Raw genomic sequence first — 26,530 nt, 5'->3', positions numbered from 1 at the left:
TGCCCCACCGGAGGGGCCCGATTTCCCTCCCACTGGGTTCTGCCCCCAGGTGCCAGGCCCCTCCCTGAGGCTGTGGCATTGCTGCAAAGCCCTCGCCTGACAGGCAGGCCGCCACAGACCAGGGAGCTGGGCACAGAGCCTCAGTGTCCAGCCACAGACAGAACCAGTTGCAGCGCCTTGGGGAAAAACCACAGTGAAACCCGCCAGGGCACCCGCTTCACAGGGGGTGTCGGCCAAGCTCATCGCCCCCACCAGGGCTCCTGGCATCCCTCCTTCCCCCATCCCCAGCTGCCTGGGTGCCATCCTCCATCCCCCTCTCGTTCATGGGCTCCCTGCCCTTCTCCCAAGCTCCTCCTTGCCAGGGGCTGTCTGCTCCCCCTTCCCCCTGGCATGGGCTCTTTCAGCTTCTCCTTCCCCCATACCAGGGGCCCCATTCTTCCCCACACCCGCATGGGCTCTTTCAGCTCCCCCTTCCCCCATACCAGGGGCCCCATTCTTCCCCACACCCGCATGGGCTCTGTCAGCTCCCCCTTCCCCCATACCAGGGGCCCCATTCTTCCCCATCCCCGCATGGGCTCTGTCAGCTCCCCCTCCCCCCATACCAAGGGCCCCCCTTCCCTCTGGCATGGGCTCTGTCAGCTCCCCCTCCCCGCATACCAGGGGCCCCCATTCTTCCCCTCCCTCCGGCATGGACTCTGACAGCTCCCCCTTCCCCCATACCAGGGGCCCCCATTCTCCCACCCCCGCCAAGGGGTCTGTCTGTCCCCCTTCCCCTCACACCAGAGCCCCCCTATTTCCACCCATGCCAGAGGCACTGTTTGTCTCTCTCCCGCCATTTTCATTTCTTCTCTGTCTGTCCAGGAGCTCAGTCACACAGGGTTTCAATGTCTCAAACTCCACCTGGAGGCTTGGCAGAGCAGAGATGACGGCGGGTGTTGTGCTGGAAGGTGTTAATCGTTGCCATCAGCAGCAGGGCTTGAAGCCATGGCTCTGCTACCGGATGCTGGGGTTCCAGGGGCCTCCCATTTCCCCCTTTTGGTTTCTCTGATTTTCACCAACATCCAACGGCTCTTGCCCATTGCTGCCTAGAACATTCCTGGAAATGTTGGAATTGATTGTACGCAGTGTTCAGAAGTTATCTTGTTACAGACAGAGACAGCCAAACAGATGGCACGTCGTTCAGCCAATAAAGCAGACCCTACAATAATATCAACAGGAGACTTTTGTGTTCCAGAGTGTTGGATTTATCAAAAACATATATTTGAAGCTTCAGAAAATTAAAAAAAAAACACAGACTTGAGTTAAAAACAAAGAATGCCACTCTTCGAACAAAGTAAATCTTTTATACAAATAGCAAATAAAGTAGGCCCTACAATACTATTGATACAAGAGCATTTTGTTACAGAACTCCTTTTCTTTTAATATATGAACAAATTGTAAATTTGAGGCCTCAGACAAACCAGGCCGTGTCGCTTTTGGGAGAATAAAAAATAAAAATGAATCCCTCCCCCCAAAAAATATTTAATAAAGTAGGCCCTATAAAAATAACATCAGCAGAAGAGATTTTTGTGCCAGCAAATCCCCCTGGTGTATGTACATTGATCCCCTGTATCACTAGAGAAAGAGTCTCTCTCTCTCTCTCTCTCTCTTTCGGCATTTAACTGACTCTTATTCAAGTCAGGAGTGATTGTCACAAGCTACGATACTCCCTGCCCTACCCCCAAAGTGAGGAAAAGGCTCCCCCCGCACCACTCCCCCCTGGAACAGGGAGGGGCTACCTGGGACAGACATTCCTTCCACACTGCTATAGGTCTTATTCATCCTGTTTTACAGAAGGGGGAAACTTCTGTAAAACTTCTGAGGTGCCAAGAGGGAAGTGGTCATAAAGCCAGTCACAGCACAGCTCGGACTAGAACCCAGGAGATCTCACTCCCAGCCCCACTGCTCTAACCTATTAGGTCCCACTCCCCTCCTAGAGCTGGGACAGAACCAGGCATCCCAGGTCAGAGGGGTTCATCCAGGTCGACAGCCCCTTCACGGATCAGCCTGTGCCGGGGTCCTGGCCTGGGTCCCATCTCCCCAGGGTGGCGGTGCTGGGCTGGGTGCTCCTGGGACTGGTGCTGTCCTTCAGGGTGCAGGGGGAGACTGTTGTCTGTGGGGTGCCCCCGTAGCTGCTCTGCCGTCCCCTGGGCTCCCAGAGCAGGCATGGTGGAGTGGCACCCACTGCAGGTGGCCTGGGTCTTCTCAGGCCATGGGTCCTGGAGGGCAGAGCAAGTCAAGGACTAAGTGGGCATGGGTGTGGGGGGTGGGACTAAGAGCAGCAGGGACCAATGGGGATGGGGGGCAGGGTCTGAGTGGGCACTGAGGCGGATGGAGGGTCGGTGATGGGGGATAGGGACTGAGGAGGCACCAGGGGTGATGGGGGGACTGTGCAAGCAGCGGGGAGGAGTAAGGAAGGGGGTAGGGATGGAGCGGGGAGTGGATGGGCGAGGGGTGGAGTAGGGTCAGGGACTGGGTGGGTAGCAGGGAGTCCCCGTCAATGACTCCCCCAGAACACTTCTCCACATACCTGGCATGGGCTGCCAGGGGGCCGCCCTGCGGGGCACTGGTGCTGCCAGCTCAGGGTTCTCTGGATATCAGAGTGCAGCTCCCTTGGCTCCTCTTCATGAAAACGCCCCAGCAGGGCCAAGCTGGCCTGGAGAGTGGTCAGGTAATAGCCACCTGGGGAAGGATGGGGTGTAGATTGCCAGGCAGAAGGGACCATGGGGATTCTCTAGGCTGCCCTTCTCTCTGTACAGGGCTGCCCTGAATTGATTCCTGGAGGAACTAGCACAGTTCTCAGAAAAACATCCCTCCCTGCTTTAGACACTGCCAGTGATGGAGAATCCAGCCCTTGGGAGGCTGTGCCCCTGGTTAATTCCCCTCACTTACAAAGTGTACCTTATTGCTAGTCTGAATTTGTCCAGCTTCAGCTTCCAGCCCTTGGTTCTTGCTAGACCTTTGGCTGCTAGACTGAAGAGCCATGTGCTCTCCCGTTTCTGTTCCCCACGTAGGTACTTAGACTGGGATCACGCTTAACCTTTTCTCTGTTAAACTAAACAGATCGAGCTCCTGGGGTCTCTCACTCTGAGGCTTGTTCTCTGAGCCTTTAGTCATTCTCGTGACTCTTCTCTGAACTTTATCAGCATCCCTCTTGCATTGTGGGTACCAGGACTGGCCGCAGGATTCCAGCAGCGGCCGCACCAGCGCCACACCCGGAGGTAACAGAACCTCCCTTCTCCTATTTCAGACTGCCCTGTTTACACACCCCAGGATTGCTTTAGCCCTTTTGGCCACAGCGTCGCACTGGGAGCTCACATTCAGATGATTATGTGGGCCACACCCCCGCCTTTAGGGAAGTAAGCGGACTCAGGGATTTTCCCCTCTAGGGGGCACCATCTCTGATCTGGCCCCAGGGTGAGGGGACTGGCTGGCTTAGCAGGACAAGGAAAAGGGGTAGTGGAGGGCCTAGGGGTCTCCCTTACCTTCCCCCAGGAGCTGGCTGGGCTCCATCAGCTCCATCATGTACTCAGCCTCCATGAGCAGCTGGGGCAGGTCGCACTGAGCCAGGATGAAACTCAGAACCGGCAAGAACTCGTCCGCCTCATAGCTCCCATCTGGGGGGGAAGAGGGGACATGTGAGTGGGTGCTGGCAGGGATGTAGCAGGAACATAAGGGGTATGGGGGGGGTCCTGGCAGTAGGGAAGGCAGGCGGCATTGGGAGCACGAGCTGGGAGAGGGGGTCTCCCAGCGGCAGGTAGCATGGAGAGCACAGGCTGGGCCGGGATGGGGGAGGGCTCCTGGAAGCTGAGGAGGCATGGGGTGCAGGGTGTACAGAGGGGGAGACTGGGGAGGGAGGGGCAGGGGGGACCAGGGTGGCTATGTTAGGTGTAGGAGGGCACAGGGGTCAGTTACGGGGGTGGGCAGATATGGGGATGTGGGGAGCATCAGGAGGTTGTAGGGAATGATCAGGTTGGAGGTGAAGGGGCGGGCAGGCTGGGTGATATGGGGGTGGTGCTAGGGAACAGGGGGCTGTATGGGGATTGTCCGTACTTGGGGACAGATCTATGGCTGCAGAGATGCCCTCCTATGCCTGGGTCCTGGGCGAGGAAGAACGGGGGGCAGGGGGCCCATGCAGGTTAGGGTGGTCGGGAAGGGTGTGCGGGGGCCCCCCACCCCATGGCTCTGCAGACACCTTTGCAGCCCTGCAGGAGCAGCATCACGTGGGCGAGGGAGGGGAGGGGGGAAGGGATGAAGGGATCCGTACCCGGGGCTGCCCCCATGGCTCGGTAGACACCCTTGCAGGCCTGCAGCAGCAGTGTCACCTGGGTGCTGGGCGAATAGGCACGCAGAAGCTGCAGCAGTTTGCGCCGTGCCCGCTGGGTGTCAGGGGGGCTAGGCAGCATCACCCGAGCCGGGAAGGTACCAGGGCCCCGCTCCCGCACCAGCCGCAGGTTCTCCCGAAGCTGGCCCAGGGACCCATCTGCCATGCGTCGCCTGCACAGCCGTGATGCTAACACTGGTTTGAGGGGCTTCAGCACACAACGATGGAGGGCCCGTTCCAGCACAGCATCTGCGGGGTAGTAGTGAGTTACATGGGCTAGCGACAGAGTCAGGAGTCCTGGCTCCCAGCCCCACAGCTCTAATCCACTAGGCCCCACTCCCTTCCCTGGGCTGGGAATAGAACCCAGGTGTCCTGGTCCCCATTAGACCGCATTCCCCTTCCTGAACTGGGAATAGAACCCAGGCGTCCTGGCTTTCCCCTGCCCCACTCCCACCCTTCTCTTAGAACTCAGCAGTCCTGGCTCCCAGCCACCCCTGCTCTAATCATTACACCCCACTCGCCTCCCAGAGCTGGGGACAGAACCCAGGAGTCCTAGCTCCCAGCCCCACAGCTGTAACTCAGTAGACTCCATACCTGTCCCAGAGCTGGGAATAGATCCCAGGCATCCTGGATCCTTCCCCCCAGCCCCACTCACCCAGCCTGTGGTCAGGCAGCAGCGTGGGGCTCGGCAGCTCCAGGGCTGGGCTCTGCAGCAGCTGGGCCTTGGTGTGGGTCAGGAAGGTCCGGATGGGGCTCAGCAGCTCGTGGCTGGACCGCCACTTCCCCCCATCACCCCTCACTAGGGTCAAGAAATCCTGGACGCTGGCTCCCAGCCTGGTGCTCCGGTCCCGCGCCAGCCCCTCCACAGCCCGTGACAGCTGTTTCTCAGGGGCCAGCACTGCCAGGACGGCATCGCTCATGGAGCGCAGGGGGGCACGGGGGCGGCGCTGGGCAGGAGGTGAGGGGGCCCGTGGGCTCCCACTCCCCTCGCTCTCTGAACCACTGGGGGATCCGCTGTCCAGTTCCTGCAGGGATGGGAGGCTGCTCCCGGCTGGCTCAGGATTAAGAGGCTGCCCAGCCTGCTGGGGCACCCGATACCCTGAGATGCTGAGCGGTGAGTACTGGCCCGGTTCCCGGTGCAGGGTGGGGGACGTCCCTGTCTGGCTGGCAGGGATGGGGGGCGGTGGCTTGGGGGGAGGTGAGAGAGGGCTGGAGGTCTCGGTGGACACCCGCACTTTAATGCTGCGCTTGAAGTCGTCCCGCCGTGAGCCCCTGTCCCTTCCCTGGAACAGGGGGTTCAGGAAGCCCAGCGCCCCGCTGCCCAGCCCACAGTCCAGCTCCCTTGGGCTCCGCGTGGGGATCGCACCCAGCTGGCCAGCTGCAGGGGCGACATCCTCACAGAGTTGGGGCTCAGGCGACTCCAGGGGGTCCTTGGCATTGAGAGAAGAGCTCCAAAACTCTGGGCGGGAGAGGAAATGAGGGGTCAGCACCGAGGAGAGGACAGGGGGCCTTTCCCCTCTAGGAGGCGCTGGCTCTGATCCAGCCCAAAGTGGGGGGCCCGGCTGGCTTAGGGGGCCAGAAATGGGATATGAGCCTTTCCCCTCTAGGGGCTGCCGGCTCCAATCTAGCCCCAGGCCAGGGGGAGGGGAGGGGAGGGGAATTAAAGGAGGAATGGAGGGGAGGGATTTCCCAACTACCTAGGGGGTGCAGGGAGTAGGTGCAGGGTGATGGGGGAAGGGGAATGGGGATGGGGTGGAAATGGGGCACACAGAGAATGGGCAGGGAAGGACCAGGGGGATTGAAGGGAGAGGAAGGATCAGGGAGAGGAGTGTAGGGGCCACTGAGATGTGGGGGAGGGGTGGGGGTCTGAGGGAAGGGTCCAGGGGGAAGGACTGTTGGGAGGGTGTCACTCACCGAGCCCCAGGTGGGAAATGGCCTCCAGTTCCTTGTGTGACACAGCCTGCTGGATGGGCTGGGGCAGGCGCAGGGTGACCGGGAGAACCTCCCTAGGAGGACAGTGCATCAGGCTCTGACGGCAGTACCAGGGCTCCCTCCCCCCCCTCGGGCACTCCCCCAATTCCCTTCTGCCCCGCCTCCTCCCCCAGGGGCACTCCCCAGTTCCCTTCTGCCCTTTGCCCTCTCCCCCAGGGCTGCCCCAATGCCCTCTGTCCTATAACCCCTCTGCTGTCCCCCACTGCCCTGGACACTACAGGATCTCTGTCCATTGGGAGCAAGGGAGAGCTGGAGCTGGGATGCAGCTCAGATTTTGGGGTGCTCCCCATCCTCCCACTCACCGGCTCTGGCAGTAGGAGGCCACCAGGTGCAGCATGTCTGGGAAGCTCTGGGATGAGCCCTCCAAGGAGATGCCTGCAAAGAGAAGGACCCTCAGACCTGTGGCACTAGGAGGCGCTCTCCCCTGGCAGTCAGGACTTGCCTGCTGGCCCTGTGCAGCGCTAGGGGGCACTGTGCTGCAGGGAGCTGGGGGGCTCAGTAGGGCCCCAGACGCAGGGCTGTGTGTAGGCGTGGCGCTCCCTGGGGGGCACAGGGCAGCACAGACAGATGCGTCCCTACCGGCTGCTCTCTCCTGCAGGCAGTAGCTAGCGACAAAGGCCGGGGCCAGGTCATCTAGGAGGCGCAAGCAGAGCACCCGGCGTCGGTGTGTGTTCGATCGGCGCACCAGGAACGTCTGGGGCAGGAAGGGGGCACCTGTCAGCAGGGGCTACACATGGGGACTGGGCTGGGGACATGGAACATTTCCCAATATCCACCCCCTTCCCTGCTCCTGCTCAGCCCCATGCACCCATCCAGTGTGGGATCTCCCACTCCCAATCGGCCCCATGGACCCATCCACTGTGGGATTTCCCTCCCCCAGTCAGCCCCATCAGCCCCATCCAGTGTGGGATTCCCCCCCCCCATCAGCTCCATGGACCCATCCAGTGTGGGATTCTCCCCCCCCATTAGACCCATGGACCCATCTGGCCTGGGTTTTGGCCTCTGGCCCCCACCCCCCAGTCAGACCCAGGGACCCATCCAGCCCAGTATTATTCCCCTCCCCAGATGAGCCCCAGGGGCCCATCCTGCCTGATACCTCCCATCAGACCAATGGACCCATCTGCCCCAGTAATGAGCCTGGCAGGGCAGAGGCACCCCTGAGCCCTCACCCCGGGGGGCTCCCGCTGCAGGATGTGCAGGGCCGTGGCAGAGTTGAGGCTCAGCTGCAGCCAGACAGACTGGGTGAGGAGCAGACGATCCAGGAGGCTGACGTTGTTCAGAGACCCCCGGGCTGGCCTGGTCTGGGGGAAGACGTGTGGGTTTGGGACATCGTACACCGGGTCGCGCCCCAGACTGAGGAGGGAGACAGTGCTGTGAGGAGGGCGGGGAGCCCCTAGCACTAAGGGCCAGAGCATGGAACCCAGGAGTCCGGACTCCCAGCCCCACCTGCTTTAACCCACTACCCCGCCCTCCACTCCCGAGCTGGGCTAGACTTCAGGAGTCCTGGCCCCCCACCTCCCAGGCTCCGCTGCCATACCCATCTGGCTGGTCCGGGGGCTCCATCTCGGCTGGGTGACCAGGCTGCAGAGACAGGCTCCCTCTGCCAGAAACAGGAGCTGCTGTTAACCCTTAGCGGACCCCCCACCCCCGGTACCAACTCCTCTGGGCCCCCCAGGGGCGGCTGAGTGTGGGGCAGCCCAGCCCAGCCTGACGCCAGCCCTGAAACGCTACCGGGAAGCTGCAGGAGGAGCAGGAAGGGACACGACTCAGACCCACGTGGCCCTTGCTGGGAATACGCTTCTCCCCCGGGCCTGGAGCCCTGGCGGGGCGCTGAGATGCAGCCGCCTCTGGGGTGGGGCGCGGGGGCTGTTTGTACCGGGAGCTCAGCAGGGGAGAGGGGGATTCCTGCACAGGGCGGGCTGCGGCAGCGGCGACCCCGGCTCCGCGGGAGGGGGGAGCTGTTCGGGCCCGGGCCAGGAATGCGCGAGTCGGCGCTGACTCACCGTCACACCCAGCCCTGGCCCAGGGCTGGGCCAGCCCCAGGCAGGGACGGACGGGCTCCCCCCTCCCGCAGCCCAGGCACGTTTCCAAGGCAAAGCTCTCTGGGCTGGCACAGCCCATGCGGGGGCGCAGATCTAATCGGCAACCCAGCCCCGGGCAGGGGGAACACGAGGAGACACAGCCTCCCAGCGCGCCCATTTTGTGCAGGGGTAAACTGAGGCACGGAGCAGGGGTCTGCCCAAGCGAGAGTCCCGGTCAGAGCTGCGGATAGAGCCCAGGAGTAGTGGCTCTCAGCCCCTCTGCTCTAACCCCCTAGACCCCAATCCCTGAGCTAAGAATAGAACCCAGGCGTCCTAGCTCCCTGCTCTGACTCACTAGACCCCACTCTCTTCCCGGAGCTGGGGCTAGAACCCAGGAGTCCTGGCTCCCTGCCCCCGCTTCTCTCCCCGCGCTGGGATAGAACCCATCGACCCATGTCCATGCTCCTAGCTCCCACCACCCTGCTCTAACCACTAGACACTGTTCCTCTTCCAGATGGGAGAGAAAAGTCAATCTTAGGGCTGCAGGTCAGGTCTGTAATTATGTGTGTATAATCACAGGGAAATGGTGCTTGGGGGCAGGGCAGTAGATGGGGGGAGTGCCGGGGAGAGAAAATTAGCAAGAGATGGAATATCCATCAGAACCAAGCCAGATCCCAGTTCCCCTCCCCTGATCTCAGCTCCCTCCCAGATCCCACCCCCACCATCTCAGTCCCCCCCAACCCAGGTCCTGAGCTATAAATAGCTGCTGGGCTGCTACCTCCCTGTCTGGAGTGAAGTTTTGATGTGAACGGAGCTGACATCGCGGCTCATCCTGGTGGAGTCCCCAGTGCTCACTTTCCACTCCCCCAGTGCCCCATGCCCCATCCCAATGCCCCCCACCGCAGGCCCTTACCTGGCAGTGCCCCCTTCCCACTACCCCTTTGCTGCCTGCAGTGTCGTTATTAATTCATTATTCCCTTCGCTCCCAGGTCAAACTCAGATGCGCTGGGCTCTGAGCATGTCTGGGTTGCCAGCCAAATTCGGCAGCTGCCTGGCCACCCCCAGACACCAGGGGTCCTAGGCACCATCCCTGGGGTCTTGCTTTATCCTGGGTTTTGTATCTGTCCCCAGGCAAGAGCCCTGCCCAGATGCTCTATCCCCTCACCCTGGCATCAGGGAGGCCACAGTAGCTCCCAATACAGGGAGGGAAACTGAGGCACAAACAAGGGAGGGGACTCTGCCACTGTCAGCCAGCTGGGAAGAAAACCTAGGGGTCCTGGCTTCCAGCCAGCAACCCCCCCTCCCCAACCCAGTGGACCCCACAGTCCTTTCAAAATGGAGGATAGAACCCAGGAGTCCTGGATCCCAGTGCCCCCGTCCCGCTTGACCCCACAGCCCTCCTAAAACTGGATAGAACTCAGGAGTTCTGGCTCCCAGACCCCAATCAGCTGGGCATGCAGAGAAGGGAGCTGAGCCATGGGGAGGGTAGTGGGGTGTTGGAATCCAGGAGATCAGTTCTCTGCATCACTCATGGGGTGTCAGGCTAAAGCCCCAATGTGGGGAGGGGCAAGTAAAGACCCGCTGTGGGCAGTTGGCAGGAGGGTTTGAAAGCCCAGCATGGGGCAGAACCAAGGAGATCGGGGCAGGGTTCCCAGGTCTGTGCCAGATCCCACCCCGTGACCCAGTCCCCCACTCTCCCTAAGGCCTTTGTAACCTCTCCAGGGCCTGTGAAGTTGGGGTGCAGCTCTGGCTGGGCTTATGCAGAAGGGATGGGAAGGGATTCCCCCATTCATTACCCCCCTTGCTCTGCTGAGGAGTGCTGGAGGGGTGCAGGCAGCTGCGATTCTGGGGGAGGCCTGGCTGAGAATGGGCACGGCCCAGACACGAAACCCCTAGGCTGTCGGCCACATGAGCGGCTCCCAGCAGTATGGTCTGGCCAGAGCCTGTGGGGGGCCCTGTCTTTCCCGAGGGGAAGGAAGGCTGGAGAAGGGGCAATAGTGCAGGCTAGGAGAGTTGGCTGGGGGATCCCAAAGGTGCTGCCACTTGGGGGAAAAGGAGCCAGGGTGGGTGTCCTAGAATCAAAGCAGGTTGGAGTCAGGGGGTGCCCTTATGCTGCAATGACCCCCCTAAGGGCCAGCTGTTCTGGAGGGGCTCAAAGACAAGAGACGGTGCACACAGCTGGGGGGGGGCTGGCTTGGAGCTGGGGATCCTCTGTGCCCCAGCAAGGGGACACCCCACTCACCCTCCAGCCCCAGCCCACCCTGGGGCCAGAACAGAGTTGGCGTCCCCTAGAAGAGAAAAGCCCCATGTCCCACTCCCCATCATATGCTGAAATGAATCAAAGGGCCAAGAGTTTGTATGTTTCACTTGGTTTTTAATGTGAACGCTTCCAGGGGGCTGGCCGAGGCCAAGGGCTTTTCCTGCTGAAGCCCCTGGAACCAGCACCCCTATTTCCCTGGGGGGCACAACAGCCCCAGGCACCGGGGTTTACGTGCAGCCCCCCAAGATTGCTACAAACATCAGAGTCCTAGTGAGGGAAGCGAGCAGTGAAGCCTCGTGCTGGCCTGTCTGCAGGGATCTGAGGCGGGAGTGCTGGCCATGGGAACACCCCGCCGGGCAGGGCCCCAGAGTCCTCTCCATCGGAGTCCTAGTGCAAGGGGAGAGCAAGCCCAGCCACTCGCTGCGCCGGGGAGGATCCGTGGGCCATTGGTTTCCAGGAGGAGGCCTGTGCCGAGCCACAGGGCTGAGCCACGAGAGGGCCCGCTCAAGCCTTGCGCACCGAGTACTTGCCCTTCTGCAACTGTGAGACGTAGATTTTGGTCTTGGTGCCATCCTCCCGGCGCAGCCAGACCTCCCCAGTGCTGACAGCCGTGATCACAGCCCTGCGGGGGAGAGCAGGGGTCACACCAGCCCCCCAAAAACAGTCAGTTGCGTTGCCTCCCCCGCCCTGGGACTGGATTAGAGCCAGTACCCCCTACAGGGGAAAGGCCCTGTATCCCATTCCCTGCCCCCTGAGCCAGCCAGTCCCCTGCCTTGGGGCTGGATCAGAGCTGGTACCTCCTAGAGGGAAAAGGCTCCGTGCCCCATTCCCTCCAGCCAGCCAGCCCCTGGCCACTCACTGCGCGGGCGCCTCGTCCCCGACCTCCAGGATAACGCTCTGCCCTTTGCTGTAGATCTCGCCCTCGTAATGCAGCCGCCCCTCCTCACAACGGGCTGAGAACTGGGCCCCCGGCTTCTCCACCTTCACCAGCACTGGAGGGAGAGAGGTGGTCAATACTGGGGGCACAGGCACAGCCCTACATACCTGAGGATGGGCCCTGCTGGCAGCAGGTGGCAGCTGCAGGACCAGGTTAGCTCATGTCTTGGCTGAGGCACTGGGGGAGACCAGAGGTGGCAAGGGGGATCTGTGCAGGGTGGTGGAGGGCACCAAGATGGCCAGCAAGGAGCCATGAAGGGGCAGGAGGGACACGGCTGGGATTCAGGGGGGCCCAGGTCAGAGCCAGCACCCCTAGGTGGAAAGACCCTGCACCCCACTCCCTGAACACCTGAGCCAGCCAGTTCCCTGCGCTGGGGCCAGACTGGAGCTGGTGCCCCTAGAGTGGAGAGGTCCCATATCTTATTCCTTCCCCAGCTCTTACCATCTGATTTTCTTTTCTGGGGGGACACGGCTGCTTTAGCCTGTAGGGAGACAAGACGATTAAAGAGGCTTCCGCAGGGAGCGTGCTCCACCCCCTGCAACTGCTCACAGAGCTATGCAGACCCCACCCATGCTGGTCCCTCAGGAAGGATGGCAGCATTAGTTTGTGTGACAGATGGGGAAACTAAGGCGCAGGGTAAGGGACTCACTCAGCATCAGTGAACAGAACCAGGGAGTCCTGACTCCCAGCGCCCACTCTCTGCCCACAGGTGGGGATAGAACCCAGGAGTCTTGGTTCCCAGCCCCACCCTCCCCATCACTCTAACCCACTAGACCCCCCCCAGCTCTGCTCTCAGAGCCGGGGACAGACCCCAGGAGTCCTGGCTCCCAGCTTCTGGCCCAGCTATGCAAATGGTGACTTTTTAAAGGGCATATTAAGAATACTTATGAAAACAATCCCATATCCACATGTTTGATCCCAAATGGCAGAGCTAGGAAGGGGGATTATTATGGGACACGGTGTTCTGCAGCACAACTAAGGGAGTGCGTGAGGGGTGGTTATTAAGGGACCCAAGCAGCCTGTGGGGCAGCCAGGGGACATGTGTGTGTGAGAGGGGCTTAAGGGATCCAAGCATTGTGTGGGGTGGCCGGGGGTGTGTGAGGGTCTTGGGGTCCTGTGGTGTCACTGAGGGATGTGTGGGTGGGATGGGGCTTAAGGGACTCAGGCATTGTGGGGGGTGGCCAGTGGTGTGCAAGGAAGTGGGGGTTATTAAAGGACCCAGGCATCCTGTGGGTCAGCTTCACCTTTTTGATGGCCGTCCAGTCTTCCAGGATGTCGATGTCCCGCAGCATGTAGACGATGTAGGGGCGTGAAGGGCACGTTAAGGGCATGTAGCCATGGTGATCATTTAGCCCCATTCCCTTTCACATCAACTCGGGGGGGGAGGGGGAGGCAGCCAGCCAGTAGCCAACAGGACTCCCTCCCACAGGGCACCGCAGAGCGGGGAGCCCCTGGACCAAACATCCCAGCCCCCTCTTCCCCCAACATCACTACTGGGACTGGAAGGGTCAGGGGCCAGGACTGATGGGACGCCTAGCGGGATGGGTCTGTTCTGGGGGAGGAGATACCAGCATGGCCAGCAGGGGGGATACCAGCAGAGTGTATGTGTGTTTGTGGGCGGAGGGAGGGGGGGACACCAGCATGGTCCTTGCCCCAAGCCCAGCGCGGGGGTGAGGGATGGGATACCAACGTAAGGATATCAGACACAAGTGGTGCTTTCTTCCTCTTGGCGGGCCGGAAGGGATCCCACTTCTTGAGGCTGTTTTTGGGGCGCAGCTTGTCGTCCCACCACTCTAACCCAGGAGGAGAGGACAAGGGTAAGAGGACAGCCCCTCCCACCAGGCTGGGGGAGGGGCCTGCTTGGCAGCAGCCCCCTCTCTCCCTTCCCCCTGCCATACAGGGATGCCTCTGGGGGGCAAAGGGGACTCAATCCTTTCTCCCCACTGGGGCTGCCAGTGCAGAGGAAGCTAGTGCCCTCTGGGGACAGGGATGAGAGGAATGGTTTGTGCCGGGAAGGGGGGGGGGGGGCAGTGATCCTGCCCCATGAGGGACTGGGCTGAGACCCAGCAAACTCGTCTCACACATGGAACAAGTGGCGAGCTAGAAAGTGGGAACAACACTAGGATACTGGGCAGGATGGACCCGTTGGTCTGATCCATGGGGTGCAAGGACCCTGGATACAGCTGCCTTTGTAATGGGGATGTGACACCGGCGCCCTGTGGGGGGCAGCAGCAGTGTGGCAGGGGAGGAATGATTGTTGGGGCACACTGAAGTGAGAGCAGGTTAGAGGCACCCTGGATGACCAGGAGGCAGACACGTGGAGAACGGCAGCGGGGGACGGGGGTCGAGGGGGGCCCAGGGCTCACTGACCCGAGGTGATGTCAATGCTCTGCCGATCATCCTCCAGGCGCTGGATGCGCTCCAGCAGCTCGCTCTGCATGTTGTCGTACAGCAGCAGCTTTTCACTCTGTGTGGACAGGACGGGGTCGGGGGGTGCAGCCAGGACGGACCCACCCCACTGGCCCAGAGGACACTAGAGAGGCCCTGGAGGTGCAGCCAGACCTGATCCCACCCCCAAGACTGTGGGCTCCCAGCCTCCCATCTGGCTCGATTGGTCCCATTCCTGGACCCCCCACAGTGGTTGGCGTCACCCACAGGTGCTCCCTGGGAATGCTGGGGGTGCAGAAGTCAGCCACAGAGCTCACACAGATGCGACATCTGGAGCTGGGAAGTAGATGGAGGGTCTGCGGGAGCAGGGCAGTCCGTGGGGCACTCAGGGGCAAGATCGGGGGGCTTATGCAGGGGGCCCCTCTGGGGCGGGGAGGGATAGATGCAGGCCTGCAGGGGACCTCAGCAATGGGACTGAGGGGGGTGGGGAGGAGCAAAGGGGGTTCATGGGGGCCCTCACCTCCAGGTGCTGGTGTGCTCCCTGCAGCTCACACTCGTGCTTGTTCCTGACCACCTCCAGGCATAGCCCCTTGTATATGCCTACAGAGAAGGGGGACCAATGACCCCTGCCCACACACCATCCCTCCACCTCCATGCCCAGCCACAGCCCCTGCGATATGCCTACTTTGGCTAACCCCAAGCCTCCCATGAGGCTCTCAGTCCAAGCCCCTGCCCTCCTACCACCACCAGCCTGGGCCCCGCCAGTCTCACTCCATCACTCCCCCTACCCTGAGAAATTCCTGCCCTCTGGGCCCTGCCATCAACTGCCCGCTTTTGGCCCCACCCCTTCTTCCCACAGGTAGGCCTGGACCCCACCTGCCTGAATCTTCCACCCCTGAGCCCCCTCCCAGGGCCTGCCTGCCAGCACCCTCCTCTGAATTCCCACCCCATCCTGCAGGTCTGAGTCCCCCCCATGCCTCTCCTGAGCCCCCTCCCCCGATTTCCTCTCCCACCGGCTCCCCCACCTGCCATCCATCCTCCCCTCTCCTGAACCCTTCCCTCTCCCCACCTCTGGGCCACACTGGATCTGGGCCCTGTCATTCCCCCCCACAAGCCCAGCTGCCCCCAGTTCCTGAGCCTTCAACCCTTGCTGCTCCCTTAGAGCTGGTCACTGCCCTCTGAGGCCTGTCTGGACCAGGACAGCCCAGGGGACACAGCCACCCTCCCCCCACGCCCTGGTTCTGACCCCTGGCACCCCAACTCCTCAGCGGTGGGATCAGTCCCCTGTGGGACAGCAGGGGATACAGATAACAGATAGGCAGGGCCAGGAGCTCACCAGCCACCTCGATGCGGATCTTCATGTTGTTCTGCAGAACACCCAGGGGGTCGAGGTACTCGGCTGCCCGCCCCGACGCCACATCCTCCAGCTTGGCCTTCACCTGGTTCAGTCGCTCCTTGAATAGCCTGCAGGGTGCACCAGCAGGGACTGAGCCCTGTCCACCCCACCCAGCTTGCACTTGCCCCCCGCCCCACTTCCAACCAGCCCTGCCCAACATGGTCCCACTCTGCCTACCCCATCCAGCAGAGCACAGGCCTGCCCAGCCCACCGTGTCAGCCCACACTGAGACACAGCCATCTCTGGGGTGGAGTGCAGGGGCAGTTTATATCAGGATCCCTTGCCTGGCACTGAGATACAGGCACCTCAGGGGTGGAGAAGTCAACAGGGGACTCACTTTTCCTTGAGCTCAGAGAACTGCTTCTCCAGGTCACACATCTCATCCAGGCACTCACTGCGGCGCCTCTCACAGTCCTCCTCGTCCATCTCTGTAGGGCACAGCACATGTACCTTCCAGCCCACGCTCACCCTGGGCACAGTGCCACACACAGACCACCCGGGGAACTGAAGCACACAGAATCAGGACACTCACCCAGGGGGCAAACACACAGCTGGGGATAAATAGAACCCAGGAGTCCTGGTTCATAGGCCCATCCCCCTATAGCCCACTTAGACCCCACTCTCCTCCCAGAGCTGGGAACAGAACCCAGGAGTCTGGGGAGAGGACACTGGCCTGGCTGGGCCATGGCTCTTACCCAGGAAGCAGGGCCAGCCCCCAGTACTGCTCCTTGATGAAGGGCCAAGCCCCATCCCAAATCCCCTTCCACACCCCAGTACCTGAGCTTTCTTCCTCTGACTCAGAAGGGCTGGCACTATGCTCCTCCTCGCTCTCCTCCTCTTCGCCATTTAGCTCAGGTGCCGAGTCCCCATCCCCCTCCATCTCCTCCACCTCCTTGGGCACTGGGTGCACTGGCATGGGCACTCTGGGTGATCAATGGCAGGGGTTATTGCCAGGTGATATGGGAGGGTCCTACTTCACTGCACCTCCCACTGCCCTCCTCCAACACATGCAGGGCACGGGGCCCTGGACAGGGACAGCTGCCCCCCAACCCATGGGACCCCCTGTGTGCCAAGCATGGGTCTGGACAGGGGCAGCTCCAACCCCTGCCAATGTGTAGCCCCTTGCCCCAGGGCCACCATAACTAGTGGACCCCAATCTCCACTGGGAACAACACTGAGGCCCAACAACTTGTTCCACATGTGGGCCCTGAATACATATCACATGGGGCCAGACCAGAGCCAGCGCCTCCTAGAGGAGACAGGCCCTGTGTCTTATTCTCCCCCACACCCTCAGCCAGCCAGTCCTCCTGCCATGGGGCCAGACCAGAGCCAGCAACTCCTTGTTCTCACTGCATTTTGATTTGCAGCCACCTTGAGGGGAGCCCCATGAAGCCGCCCAGTCGGTCTGTCAGGGAGAGAGGTGCTATCAGCTGGTAGCTGCTATTGCAGTGGTGTTGGGACATAGATTCATAGACACTAAGGTCAGAAGGGACCATTATGATCATCTAGTCCGACCTCCTGCGCAACGCAGGCCACAAAATTTCACATTGCTTCTAGTGGATACAAATTAACAGGTTCCTTATTTTAATTTATTTTGGTCTTCTAGGGCAGTGGCTTTCAACCTTTCCAGACCACTGTACCCCTTTCAGGAGTCTGATTTGTCTTGTGTATCCCCAAGTTTCACCTCATTTAAAAATTCTTGCTTACAAAATTAGACATAAAAATACAAAAGTGTCACAACACACTATTACTGAAAAATTGCTTACTTTCTCATTTTTACCATATAATTATAAAATAAATTGTGGCCCCCAGGTTGAGAAACACTGATATACTATATAAAGCAGTATAAACAATTCATTGTCAGTATGAAATTTTAGTTTATACTGACTTTGCTAGTGTTTTTCTTGTAGCCTCTTATAAAACTAGGCAAATATCTAGATGAGTTGACATACCCCCGGAAGACCTCTGCATACCCCTCGTTGAGAACTACTGCTGTAGGATATCCAGGGGTTGAAGAAAGAGACAAGTCTCCTCTTTCTCCACGCTTGTAAACTTTGTGAACTGTCTTTTAAATTGTTTGTACTGCTAATGCAAGTAAATGGCAGCTGATGATAGAAGAGTTTGGATAATTGTGTGTTATCTCCATAATCCATCTCTGCTGAGAAACAGTTCAGTTGATAGAGGAAAACTAGAGCCTCAATAAATTCTGGGAAATCTTTTTCTTACTACATGAACAGACAAAAGTGGAATTTGGTGCTTGATATTCTGTTGTAGGGCTGTAAAATGTGCCAAATGAATATGAGTCCATTCCCCAAACAGTTTACAGTCTCAAGGAATGAGAGGATAAAGATTATAATGACCCTAAACAGAGCGGGGTGTGGTCTTCAGATCTTGAATGCTTCCTGGAGTAGGTGGCACCATTTGGGAGAGGGTGTTGGACATAAATTGCAAGGTTGCCATAAGGATAAGGGGAGACATGAAAGAAGTTGGAGATGGGCAAAGGAGTCCAGGGGAAGGGGATTTTGGCTCATTTCCAAAGTGTGGGAATGGGAAGTAAGAGGAGAGACCTGTATTACAAACCAAGTTTTAAATTGCCAGTAGCATTTATATAGTTTCCAAACTTGTGTTAGGCACTTAGATAGATCATGCAGATAGAGGAGTGAGGGAAAGGAAGTTATACTTTTAAAAATGTCATTAGTTCCTATTATATTTCCAGTTTGAATTTGAAATTGATTTACATTATTTCTCTAGCTTTACAATTAAACCTGTTTTTCCCAACTGTTGTCCCCTCACTCATTATTTTTAGGGCTCTACCAAATTCACAGTCCATTTTGGTCAATTTCATGGACATAGAAGTTTAAAAATCATAAATTTCATGATTTCAGCTATTTAAATCTGAAATTTCACGGTGTTGTAATTATAGGAATCCTGACCCAAAAAGGAGTTCTGGGGAGGTCGCAAGGCCATTGTAGGACTCTGCAGAGATGGGTGCTGGCCTCATCGGAGCCAGCGTGGTGACCCCAGTGCTCCCTTGCCATGAGCCTGGAGCTCCCTCCTCGCCAACACAGCAGGGGCCTGACTTCCAACAGCAGGCCCCAATCCAGGCCCATGGGGCACCAGAGCTCGCAGGGAGCAGAGCGAGCAATGCTGGGAATACAGGCAGAGGCAGTAACAGAACCCAGGAGTCCTGGCTCCCAGCCCCCTGCTCGCTCTGTAACCATGGTCTGACCCAACTCCCTGCTGGGTTCATTGCTACATGTGCAATGCTGGGGGACGCTCTCTTCCCCCCAACCCCTCGATGGGAATGGTATATCCCATCTTCTGCTCACTTGAGCGCACTAAGGAACCTACCACTGCTATATATTCCCCCTCCACTTGACATAGTCTGCTCTATTTCCGTGCTCGGGAAGGCACCACTGAACCCCAAACACAGCAGGAGGGCACAATTCATACACCCCCCATGAGATGTCTTGGTCTCTTCCAGTTCCTTTGAGTTTGCTTTGGAAGATGCCATTCAGGTTCCCATGAAGGGGGACGGCAGGATATAGCGCACCCCTTCAATGGTCTGAGCCCCCAGTGCGTTTCAAACGGGGAATGGATCATTGAGCGCTCACAATACGGGGGCCGCAACCCTCCCCTTTGAGTTGCAATGGTCTGGGCCGGCCTCCCCGGTAAGTTCTCCCCCTGGGGTTGCAATGGGCCGGCCTGCTCTCCCTTGATCGCAATGGGGATAGAACCAACAAGCTCCAGAAGCAGGGGAGGCAGCGAATTCCCCCCTTGGGCTGCACTGCTCTAGCCCAGCTTCCATTGATCTCAGCTGGGAATGCACCACCCAGCACCCCATAGAGGGGAGGCTAGGACGAATCCATCTCCCGCTGCTCTGAGCCCCACGTACCTCGGGGAGCCCAGGCCGGAGGCCTCCCTCCCGTAGGCGCTTCGCTTCTCCGTACCCGGAAGCTCCACACCTACTGGCTCCGCCCCATCCTCTGCCAGCCAATCAGGGAGACCACTTAGCCAGAGCGCCGTTGCCTCTATGGTTCCCAGCTGCCCACTGCGCTAGGCCTTGTGGGATAGCGGAAGATGGGGCATGTTCCCATGGCAGCAGGACGCCCACAGCCTAGCGTGAGGTGAGCGACATGCACCCAAAGTTGGGCTAAGGGGAATCCCCTGAACTGGTGTTGCCGTGGCACCTAGTCTTATGGGCACTTGCTTGTGACACATCACCATGGCACCCAGTCAGGTTGTTGCCATGGTGCCAGGTCATGACCTTACCAGGGGACCTGGTGATTCCTGGACAGTCTCATCACAATCTGCTGCAGCCCCATTGCAGCATCACCAGAGCACCAGTCACGGCGTTGCCATAACACTTGTCACCCAGTCCCAGGGCAGCCTTAGCTCAGGACCTTTGGCCCCTTGCCATGGTGCCCAACTGCAATGTTGTCATGGCACCCATGGGACTGCCCCCATCACCCAAGTGCCTGGAGAGAGGCCAGGGTTGTGTGGCTCTCGGCTCCCCTCTCTCCATCCTGAGCAGCATGGGGTGCATAGGCAGGAGGGTCCCTGCTTTGGCACACCAAGAAGTCAGCACCACCCACCAGTGCCATATCTAGTGAGCCAAGCCCTGTGTGGGATAGACAAGTTCCAGCCACTGCCCCCAGCACCACAGAAAGGACCCACAGCAGGACACAGCCATGAGGAGATGCCCCTGGCCTCCACAGTACTTTATTGTTCTAAGCCAAGGCTCGCACTCAGGGGGACTGAATGCCAGGCCATTTCCTACAGTGGGGTAAGAGCCATAAATTAAACCTCATGCCCCCTGCCCTCAGGAGGTAGGTCAGTGCGTTAATTCCCATTTTACAAAGGGGAAAAACGAGGTGCAGAAAGGGGAGGGGACTTGGTGGAGGGCAAATAGAATCAGTGACAAAACTGGGAACAGAACCCAGGAGTCCTGACTTTCAGCCCCTCATTCTTTAACCACTAGAGCCTACTCTCCTCTCAGAGACAGGAAAAGATCCCATAAGTCCTGACTCCCCACCCCCCTTCTCTCATCCCTATACTAGCTCCCACCCCACAGCCACCTACAGAAATGGAGAGGGGGATGCTGAGTCCAGAACAGCTCCTTTTTCCCTGCTCAGGAAGGGAAAGAATCATAACAAGGGAGCTGCTGAGGGAGGAAACAGCTGTCCTCTGCCCACACAGGCCGCAGGCCGGGACGGGAGGTCCTCTGTTCTGACAGCCTGCTGTTCAATGGGAAATTGGGGAGAAGGATGCTGAAGTATATTGGGGGAGGGGGATACAGTAATCCATGACCCCAGCAACAGGTTGGGGCAGGTGAAGGATCCAGTGTGATGTGGCTGGAAAGAATCCCTCCTAACTATAAACCTCTGTCCAATATGGGAGTTAATGACTCAGTGGAAAGGGGGGGCATTGCAGGCCCAGATTGGGCAGGGCCCTCTAAAAACACTATGACACCAAAGCTACAGATGAAGGGTCATGGGGAAGGCAGGTCTGAGGAGCTGTGCCAGAGATGGCAGGACCATCAGCACCGGTGCAGTGAGCCAGGATACTTCAGCTTCAGCTCCTGCTTGAACTGGCGGAAGAGCACCTTATTGCGCTGATTCTCAGCATCCTTCTGTGCATGGAACTCGCTCGGCACCTTGAAGCCCTTGTGCACCAGGAAAGCATTGTTCAGTACTGAGAAACTGTACCCAGCCACATGGAGTTCACATGCCTGTGAAAGGGAACAGGAGAGCTGTGAAGGAGAGACCAGGGTAATCCCCACCCCCACCAGACTCCGAAATCTGTTACATTGAAGGCTGAAAAGCAGCCACCTCTAGAGTCAACTGCAGGGGCTATTTATACAGGGATCCTTCTCCTGGGACTAAGATGCAGCCACCTCTGGGGTGGGGCACTGGAGCTGTTTTATACAATGATCCCTCACCCAGTGTTCAGATACAGTGTGGGATATGAGGGCTATTTCACAGCTTCACAGAGCACTACAGTTCAGCACAGGAACTGGAAATTCTCCACTGGATGGAAACTGTAGGAAAAGGGACAAATGGTCATTAGTAAGCACAAGGGGCCAAGGCCCATTTTACATCTCATTGGACAGATGGCACTTCAGGGTGTATGGCAACCCTGGTGCAGCCCTCGCATTGGGAACAGTACTGACTGCAAGGTGAAAGCACCTCTTACTGAACCCCCCACCCTTCTTCCTGCAGCACATTGCCCCCTACATTGTGCTGTTTCTCCCCCCTAGCCAGTAAGTACCCTTGACCTAGGGCTGGATCAGGGCCAAAGCTCCCTTGCCGGGAAGGAAATATTCACTTCTCACACCCTGGCCATGTGTCTCACAGGGCCATGTTCGGGCAGGGCTGGTGTAACCACTAGGCAAACTAGGTGGCCGCCTAGGGTGCCAAGATTTGGGGGTGCCAAAAAGCGGTACCCCAAAATATTTTTTACACTATTGCTTAGGGGCAGGTACCTGTCAGTCTCCAACGCTTGGGCCGCGCCAGGGCCAGCAGCCTCTTCACCTCGGAGTTTCCCCCGCTTGCCTGGGGGCCACTCCTCCTCTCAGGCTCCCCAGCCGCTGCCGCCATGGCCACCCTGGAGGACGCGGGCGGGGGGCTTCGCCACGGAGGAGGCGCAAGGGGCCGTGCTCGGCTGGGGCCCTGCACCTGCTGGCCGAGAGCAGCAGGAACCAGGTGCCGCATGGGGGGAGCCAGGCGGCCAGAGCCCAGGGAGGCAGCAGCCTCCGCAGCAGCAGGGGCAGGTGGGGAGCGTAGGCGCCCTGGGCTTGGGCCACCCGGCTCCCCCCGAGCAGCACCCGGTTCCTGCTGGTCTCAGCCAGCAGGTGTGGGGCCCCAGCTGAGCCCGGTCCCTTGCATCTCCTCCGCGCCAGCGCCCCCTGTTCGCATCCTCCTCGGCGGCCTGAGAGGAGGAGTGGCCCCCAGGCAAGCATGGGAGACTCTGAGGTGAAGAGGCTGCTGGCCCTGGTGCAGCCCGAGCGCTGGAGACTGACAAATACTTGCTCCTGCCCCACCCCAGCACCGCCTGCCCCCCAGCCCAGTGAGTGTTACCTGCCCCACCAGCTTCAGTGCCCTGCCCCATACTGTCAGCCACCCCAAGCTCACTGTGACACCAGCACCCCTTGGCAAAGGGCCCCCGATCTTCACAAACAGCTGTCACTGCAGGCCTGACAAACTCACTGCACCCCACATGTGTCTTACAGGGCACTTACCCACAAAGAGGAATGTGGAAGGGATCTACACAAAGCTGGTAACTTGTCAAGAGTGAGAATCTTTGTGAGATGTGTGCATAGGTAATATTGAAGGAATAATGTATTTACCTTAAAAGTCTGCTTTACAGACTTGGAGTAGAAATTAGTCACCAGGAGATAATGGCCCTTTGGGGCAAGGGGGATTTGTCACCCTGCCGAACCTGGCTGGCAAGGCTCAATTGTTTAGCTTTGCACAATAACAGGTTTCAGAGTAGCAGCCGTGTTAGTCTGTATTCGCAAAAAGAAAAGGAGTAATTGTGGCACCTTAGAGACTAACAAATTTATTAGAGCATAAGCTTTCGTGAGCTACAGCTCACTTCATCGGATGCATTTGGTGGAAAAAACAGAGGAGAGATTTACAGAGGATAAATCTCTCCTCTGTTTTTTCCACCAAATGCATCCGATGAAGTGAGCTGTAGCTCACGAAAGCTTATGCTCTAATAAATTTGTTAGTCTCTAAGGTGCCACAAGTACTCCTTTTCTCTTTGCACAATAGTAAGACTTTGAATGGGACACCATCAGAGGCAATGGCAAACAATTGAAACACCTTAAAGGTAAAAAAGAAACATTACAACAGCCATTAACCACTCTGACAGGCTGTTTATAATGCTAAGTTTACTAGTTTTCGGAGGTTGTTGGGGGGAGATGCAAGGCGGAAGTTTTGCCTAGGGTGCAAAATATCCTTGCAGCAGGCCTGTGTTCGGGTGCCCTCTATGAGGCTCAGTGAGCATAGCCTGAAGTGCCGAGTGATCAAGAGAGCACCTGGCTGAGACTTCCCAGACTTGTTTCAGCCACAGGTCAAAGACACCCTGCTCCATCTCTTGGGGTGGCTGGGCGTATATCTGGGGCTGGCTCCCACGGCACAAATGCCTCCCCATGCCCGGTGAAGCAGGTACCTGGCTGATGCGGTTGAACCCATACTGCTTGAATCTTTCATCATAGGGTGGCACAGAGTTGGCACTGATGTAGAAGGGCTCCCAGGGGTCCCTCCACTCCACGGTGTAGGCAATGTTCAGGGAACTGCCCGGAGGGAGGTTCAGCCAGCGTGAGTAGTTAGTGGGGGCCTGGCAGCGTGGGCAGAGCTCCTCGTAGAACGGCCGGATCTCCCCCACCTGATAGAGCTGCAGCAGCTCGGCCTTGGCACCTGGGAGGCGCCGGGTGTGCCGGATCTCAAAGGCGGGCACCACGAAGACGCTTGATGGCCCCTCAGCACCCAAGGTTGCAGCCAGTGCCAGGAAGGCCTCACGCAACCCCTCGCTCGGCAGCATGTCCACGTCCAGCACGAGCGTGTAGTGCCCCGTGGCCGCCTCCCGCGCCACATTGCGCAGCAGGTTGTTGGGGTATGAGGCATTGGCGCCCAGGGCATAGTTACGCCGGCCCGCCCCGGCCCGTGCCAGCTTGGCGAAGACATCCCCACAGGCCTTGAGCCGCACAAACTCCGCCCGGTCTTCTAGCTCGGGGAAGGCGGCCAGGTCCCCCGAGTGGCACACCAGGTGGGCACTCACCAGCTGCCGCACTGGCCCGCACAGCGCCCCCAGAGCGTAGAGCATCAGCGTGGCCAGCCGCACCTCGGCGGGGCCCGGCGCAAAGAGCGCCACGGAGACCGGGCCCTGCCAGCGCCCCACCAGCTCCTGCAGCTGGTGCAGGTTGCTCAGGCTGGTGTGGGTGGCGAGCACCAGGTCGGGCGCCCGCCCCGCCCGCTCCGGGGGCCCCAGCATGTCCGCGTAGATCCGGTACTGCCCGCTGGCATCCAGCCGCCCGCCGCTGGCCAGGGCGCGCTTCAGCTGCTCCTTCTGCTGCTCGCTGGGCCGGCCGGGCGCCTCGCCCCGGCGCCCCCCGAACAGCTCCGAGTAGCGGGAGCGCTGCTGGCGGCCGTGGAGCCCCGAGAGCAGGGACAGGTAGAGCAGCTGCAGCAGGGCCAGCAGCGCCAGCGCCCACAGCAGCGCCTTGAAGAAGGAGCATCTGGCGGGGCCCTGCATCCCCGCTCAGGCCCGGCGCGCTGCGCCCATGCTCGCCAGGGGGGACCGGCGCAGGCAGCGGGCGGCCGCACCTCCCGGCCCTTCCATGCAGCCGGCCGGGGGCCGGGAATGGAGGCGCCCGTCGCTGCGGCAGCGCGCCACCTGCCCTAGGGAGGAGCCACTGCAGGCGGGCTCGCCACCGCGCCCCGCCCGCTGCGGACAGGGGGCGCCGGGGGAGTTTCGGGGGCGGGTGGTTTTCTGACCATTGCACGGTACTGGCTCGCGCGCCCCTGGCGGCATCCGGGCCCGGCTCGGATGGGGCAAGCGGGGGTGGGGAGGGGAGGGTGTCCGGGCAAGGGGGTGTGTGCAAAAGGCAGCGCGGGGGGAATCAACCCCCTGCACACAGACCCTCCCCGTGCTGTGCACTCGTGCCCTCCTTCGCACACTCTCAGGGGTATGGCTGGGATGGCAGAAGGAGCCCAACGCGAGAGACGAGGTGGCCGAGTGGTTAAGGCGATGGACTGCTAATCCATTGTGCTCTGCACGCGTGGGTTCGAATCCCACCCTCGTCGCTCCCTTTTTGAGAAGAAGGGTCAACGTGCATTATTTTCTGGACTGATTCTGGAAGAAAGGGGGTGGGGGGTGTTCGCAGCCTTAAGGGACTGAGAGCTGCGTCTGCTGTCCAACTTGGCTCATTCTTCCTCCGTTCCTGCACTAAAGTCTCCTCTCAGCCCCTGGGGTTAACGCTGGCGGGGAGAGGTGTGCAATAAAATCCCCCCTCAGTATCAGGGGGCCCAACGGGTGCATTTGGGGTGGGTGAAATGACACACTGGAACCCCGATAACCCACAGTAGATCGAATGGGGGGGCCTATTGGGTGGTGGGCTGAGAATTGTATTAGACTCCCCAATACACTGCCCTAGTTATATGAAAGCGAGCAATTCGTGGGGTGCAGGTAGGGCGGCCAACAACCCTCGCTTAGGTGAAGGAAGACGGCAGGGGATCTGTCACTCACAGGAGGGGCCGAATGGGAGACCCCTGGGTGGGATGGATGTTCCTCCTCATTCTGGGGGGCTGGGGAAATTGGGGGGTGGCTAGAAATCTCCACTCAGGACTCTTCCCAGAGGGGACTGCATCACATGAATAAAAGGATCAGCCTGGGGGAAGGGAGTCCCCAAGAGCCAGAGGAGTCCAAGAGGAGGTGGTTTTGGAAAGGAAAGCTGGGATTTGGGGCTGTCATTAATGTACCACTGAATGACTAGTGTCCAAACTCAGCCCCTGCGCCACGGCACAGAGTCCACACGTCAGCTGTGTGCTTCAGCCCCCTTGAAGTAGAGGCAATTTAAGCATAAGTGGAGCCTCAGTGTGTCCTTCCCCTTGAAAGATGTGGCAAATGAGGCAGAGAGGTGGGGAGGAACACACCTAGACAATCAGTGGCTGAACGGGGCTGGAACCCAGTGAGTCCTGGCTCTCTGCCCATCTGCTCTAACCACTAGCCTCCTCCAAGACCTGGCAACAGAAGTCAGGAATCTATTTTCCATGTCAGAGTTTGTGATTATGTTGAGTACAGCATGCTGGGGGGCATATCCCTCCCATGGACTTTCTCGGAAACACCTGGTATTGGCCCCTGTTGGCAGACAGGAGACTGGGTTAGATGCACCATTGGTCTGACCCAATATGGCTGTTCTTATATGATGCTTTGCTTCAGGCAATGCCATCATAGTACCCCACCATTCCCCATCACCACCACCAGCCCCCTCTCAATTCATCACAGATCCTGGAGAGGGGCCACAGAGCAGCCCCAGCATGGGGTATCCCCTCTTCCCTGCAGGAATCCCATCTAAGAGAAGAAGGTGGGGGCTTGGGGTCTGTGAGGGGGATGGGGGCAGGTGTGGGGGTGGCATGAGCCCCTGTGTTGCAAGGAATAGGGCTAAGAC

The 26,530-nt window shown here is 59.2% G+C and overlaps 3 protein-coding genes and 1 non-coding gene across 7 annotated transcripts; 1 reads left to right on the top strand and 3 right to left on the bottom strand.

Moving 5' to 3' along the window:
* Positions 1-1,228: 1,228 nt before the first annotated feature.
* Positions 1,229-8,317, bottom strand: RIN1 (Ras and Rab interactor 1). Of its 4 annotated transcripts, none has more exons than XM_043519536.1 (10): positions 8,087-8,317; positions 7,525-7,708; positions 6,935-7,049; positions 6,658-6,730; positions 6,278-6,369; positions 5,019-5,822; positions 4,307-4,612; positions 3,525-3,656; positions 2,570-2,721; positions 1,229-2,258 (listed from the first exon to the last, which is right to left on the bottom strand). In XM_043519536.1, exons 4-10 carry the CDS (start codon positions 6,690-6,692, stop codon positions 2,004-2,006), a joined length of 1,776 nt encoding a protein of 591 aa, XP_043375471.1. In that variant the 5' UTR covers positions 6,693-6,730; positions 6,935-7,049; positions 7,525-7,708; positions 8,087-8,317; the 3' UTR covers positions 1,229-2,003. The 4 variants fall into 4 exon arrangements, with proteins under 4 accessions (XP_043375471.1, XP_038266362.1, XP_043375472.1 ...); XM_038410434.2 differs by lacking the exon at positions 8,087-8,317 and adding an exon at positions 7,893-8,080; XM_043519537.1 differs by lacking the exon at positions 6,278-6,369.
* Positions 8,318-10,733: 2,416 nt separating this feature from the next.
* BRMS1 (BRMS1 transcriptional repressor and anoikis regulator) lies at positions 10,734-19,408 on the bottom strand. The gene is made up of 11 exons (XM_043519535.1): positions 19,253-19,408; positions 16,135-16,280; positions 15,695-15,785; positions 15,298-15,425; positions 14,482-14,561; positions 13,944-14,040; positions 13,274-13,366; positions 12,818-12,882; positions 12,015-12,054; positions 11,496-11,628; positions 10,734-11,176 (listed from the first exon to the last, which is right to left on the bottom strand). The coding sequence occupies exons 2-11, from the start codon at positions 16,271-16,273 to the stop codon at positions 10,864-10,866; spliced, it is 1,179 nt and encodes a 392-aa protein (XP_043375470.1). The 5' UTR covers positions 16,274-16,280; positions 19,253-19,408; the 3' UTR covers positions 10,734-10,863.
* A 641-nt stretch (positions 19,409-20,049) lies between these two features.
* B4GAT1 (beta-1,4-glucuronyltransferase 1) lies at positions 20,050-24,958 on the bottom strand. Its single transcript, XM_038411143.2, has 2 exons — positions 23,533-24,958; positions 20,050-21,088 (listed from the first exon to the last, which is right to left on the bottom strand). Exons 1-2 carry the CDS (start codon positions 24,613-24,615, stop codon positions 20,897-20,899), a joined length of 1,275 nt encoding a protein of 424 aa, XP_038267071.1. The 5' UTR covers positions 24,616-24,958; the 3' UTR covers positions 20,050-20,896.
* A 126-nt stretch (positions 24,959-25,084) lies between these two features.
* Positions 25,085-25,166, top strand: TRNAS-GCU. The gene has a single exon. It is a non-coding gene; the product is annotated as a tRNA-Ser (tRNA).
* The last annotated feature ends 1,364 nt before the right edge of the window (positions 25,167-26,530 follow it).

The sequence above is a fragment of the Dermochelys coriacea genome, chromosome 7 (assembly GCF_009764565.3).
Source record: "Dermochelys coriacea isolate rDerCor1 chromosome 7, rDerCor1.pri.v4, whole genome shotgun sequence".
Lineage (NCBI taxonomy): Eukaryota > Metazoa > Chordata > Testudines > Dermochelyidae > Dermochelys > Dermochelys coriacea.
This window is presented reverse-complemented; position numbering and strand designations above follow the sequence as displayed.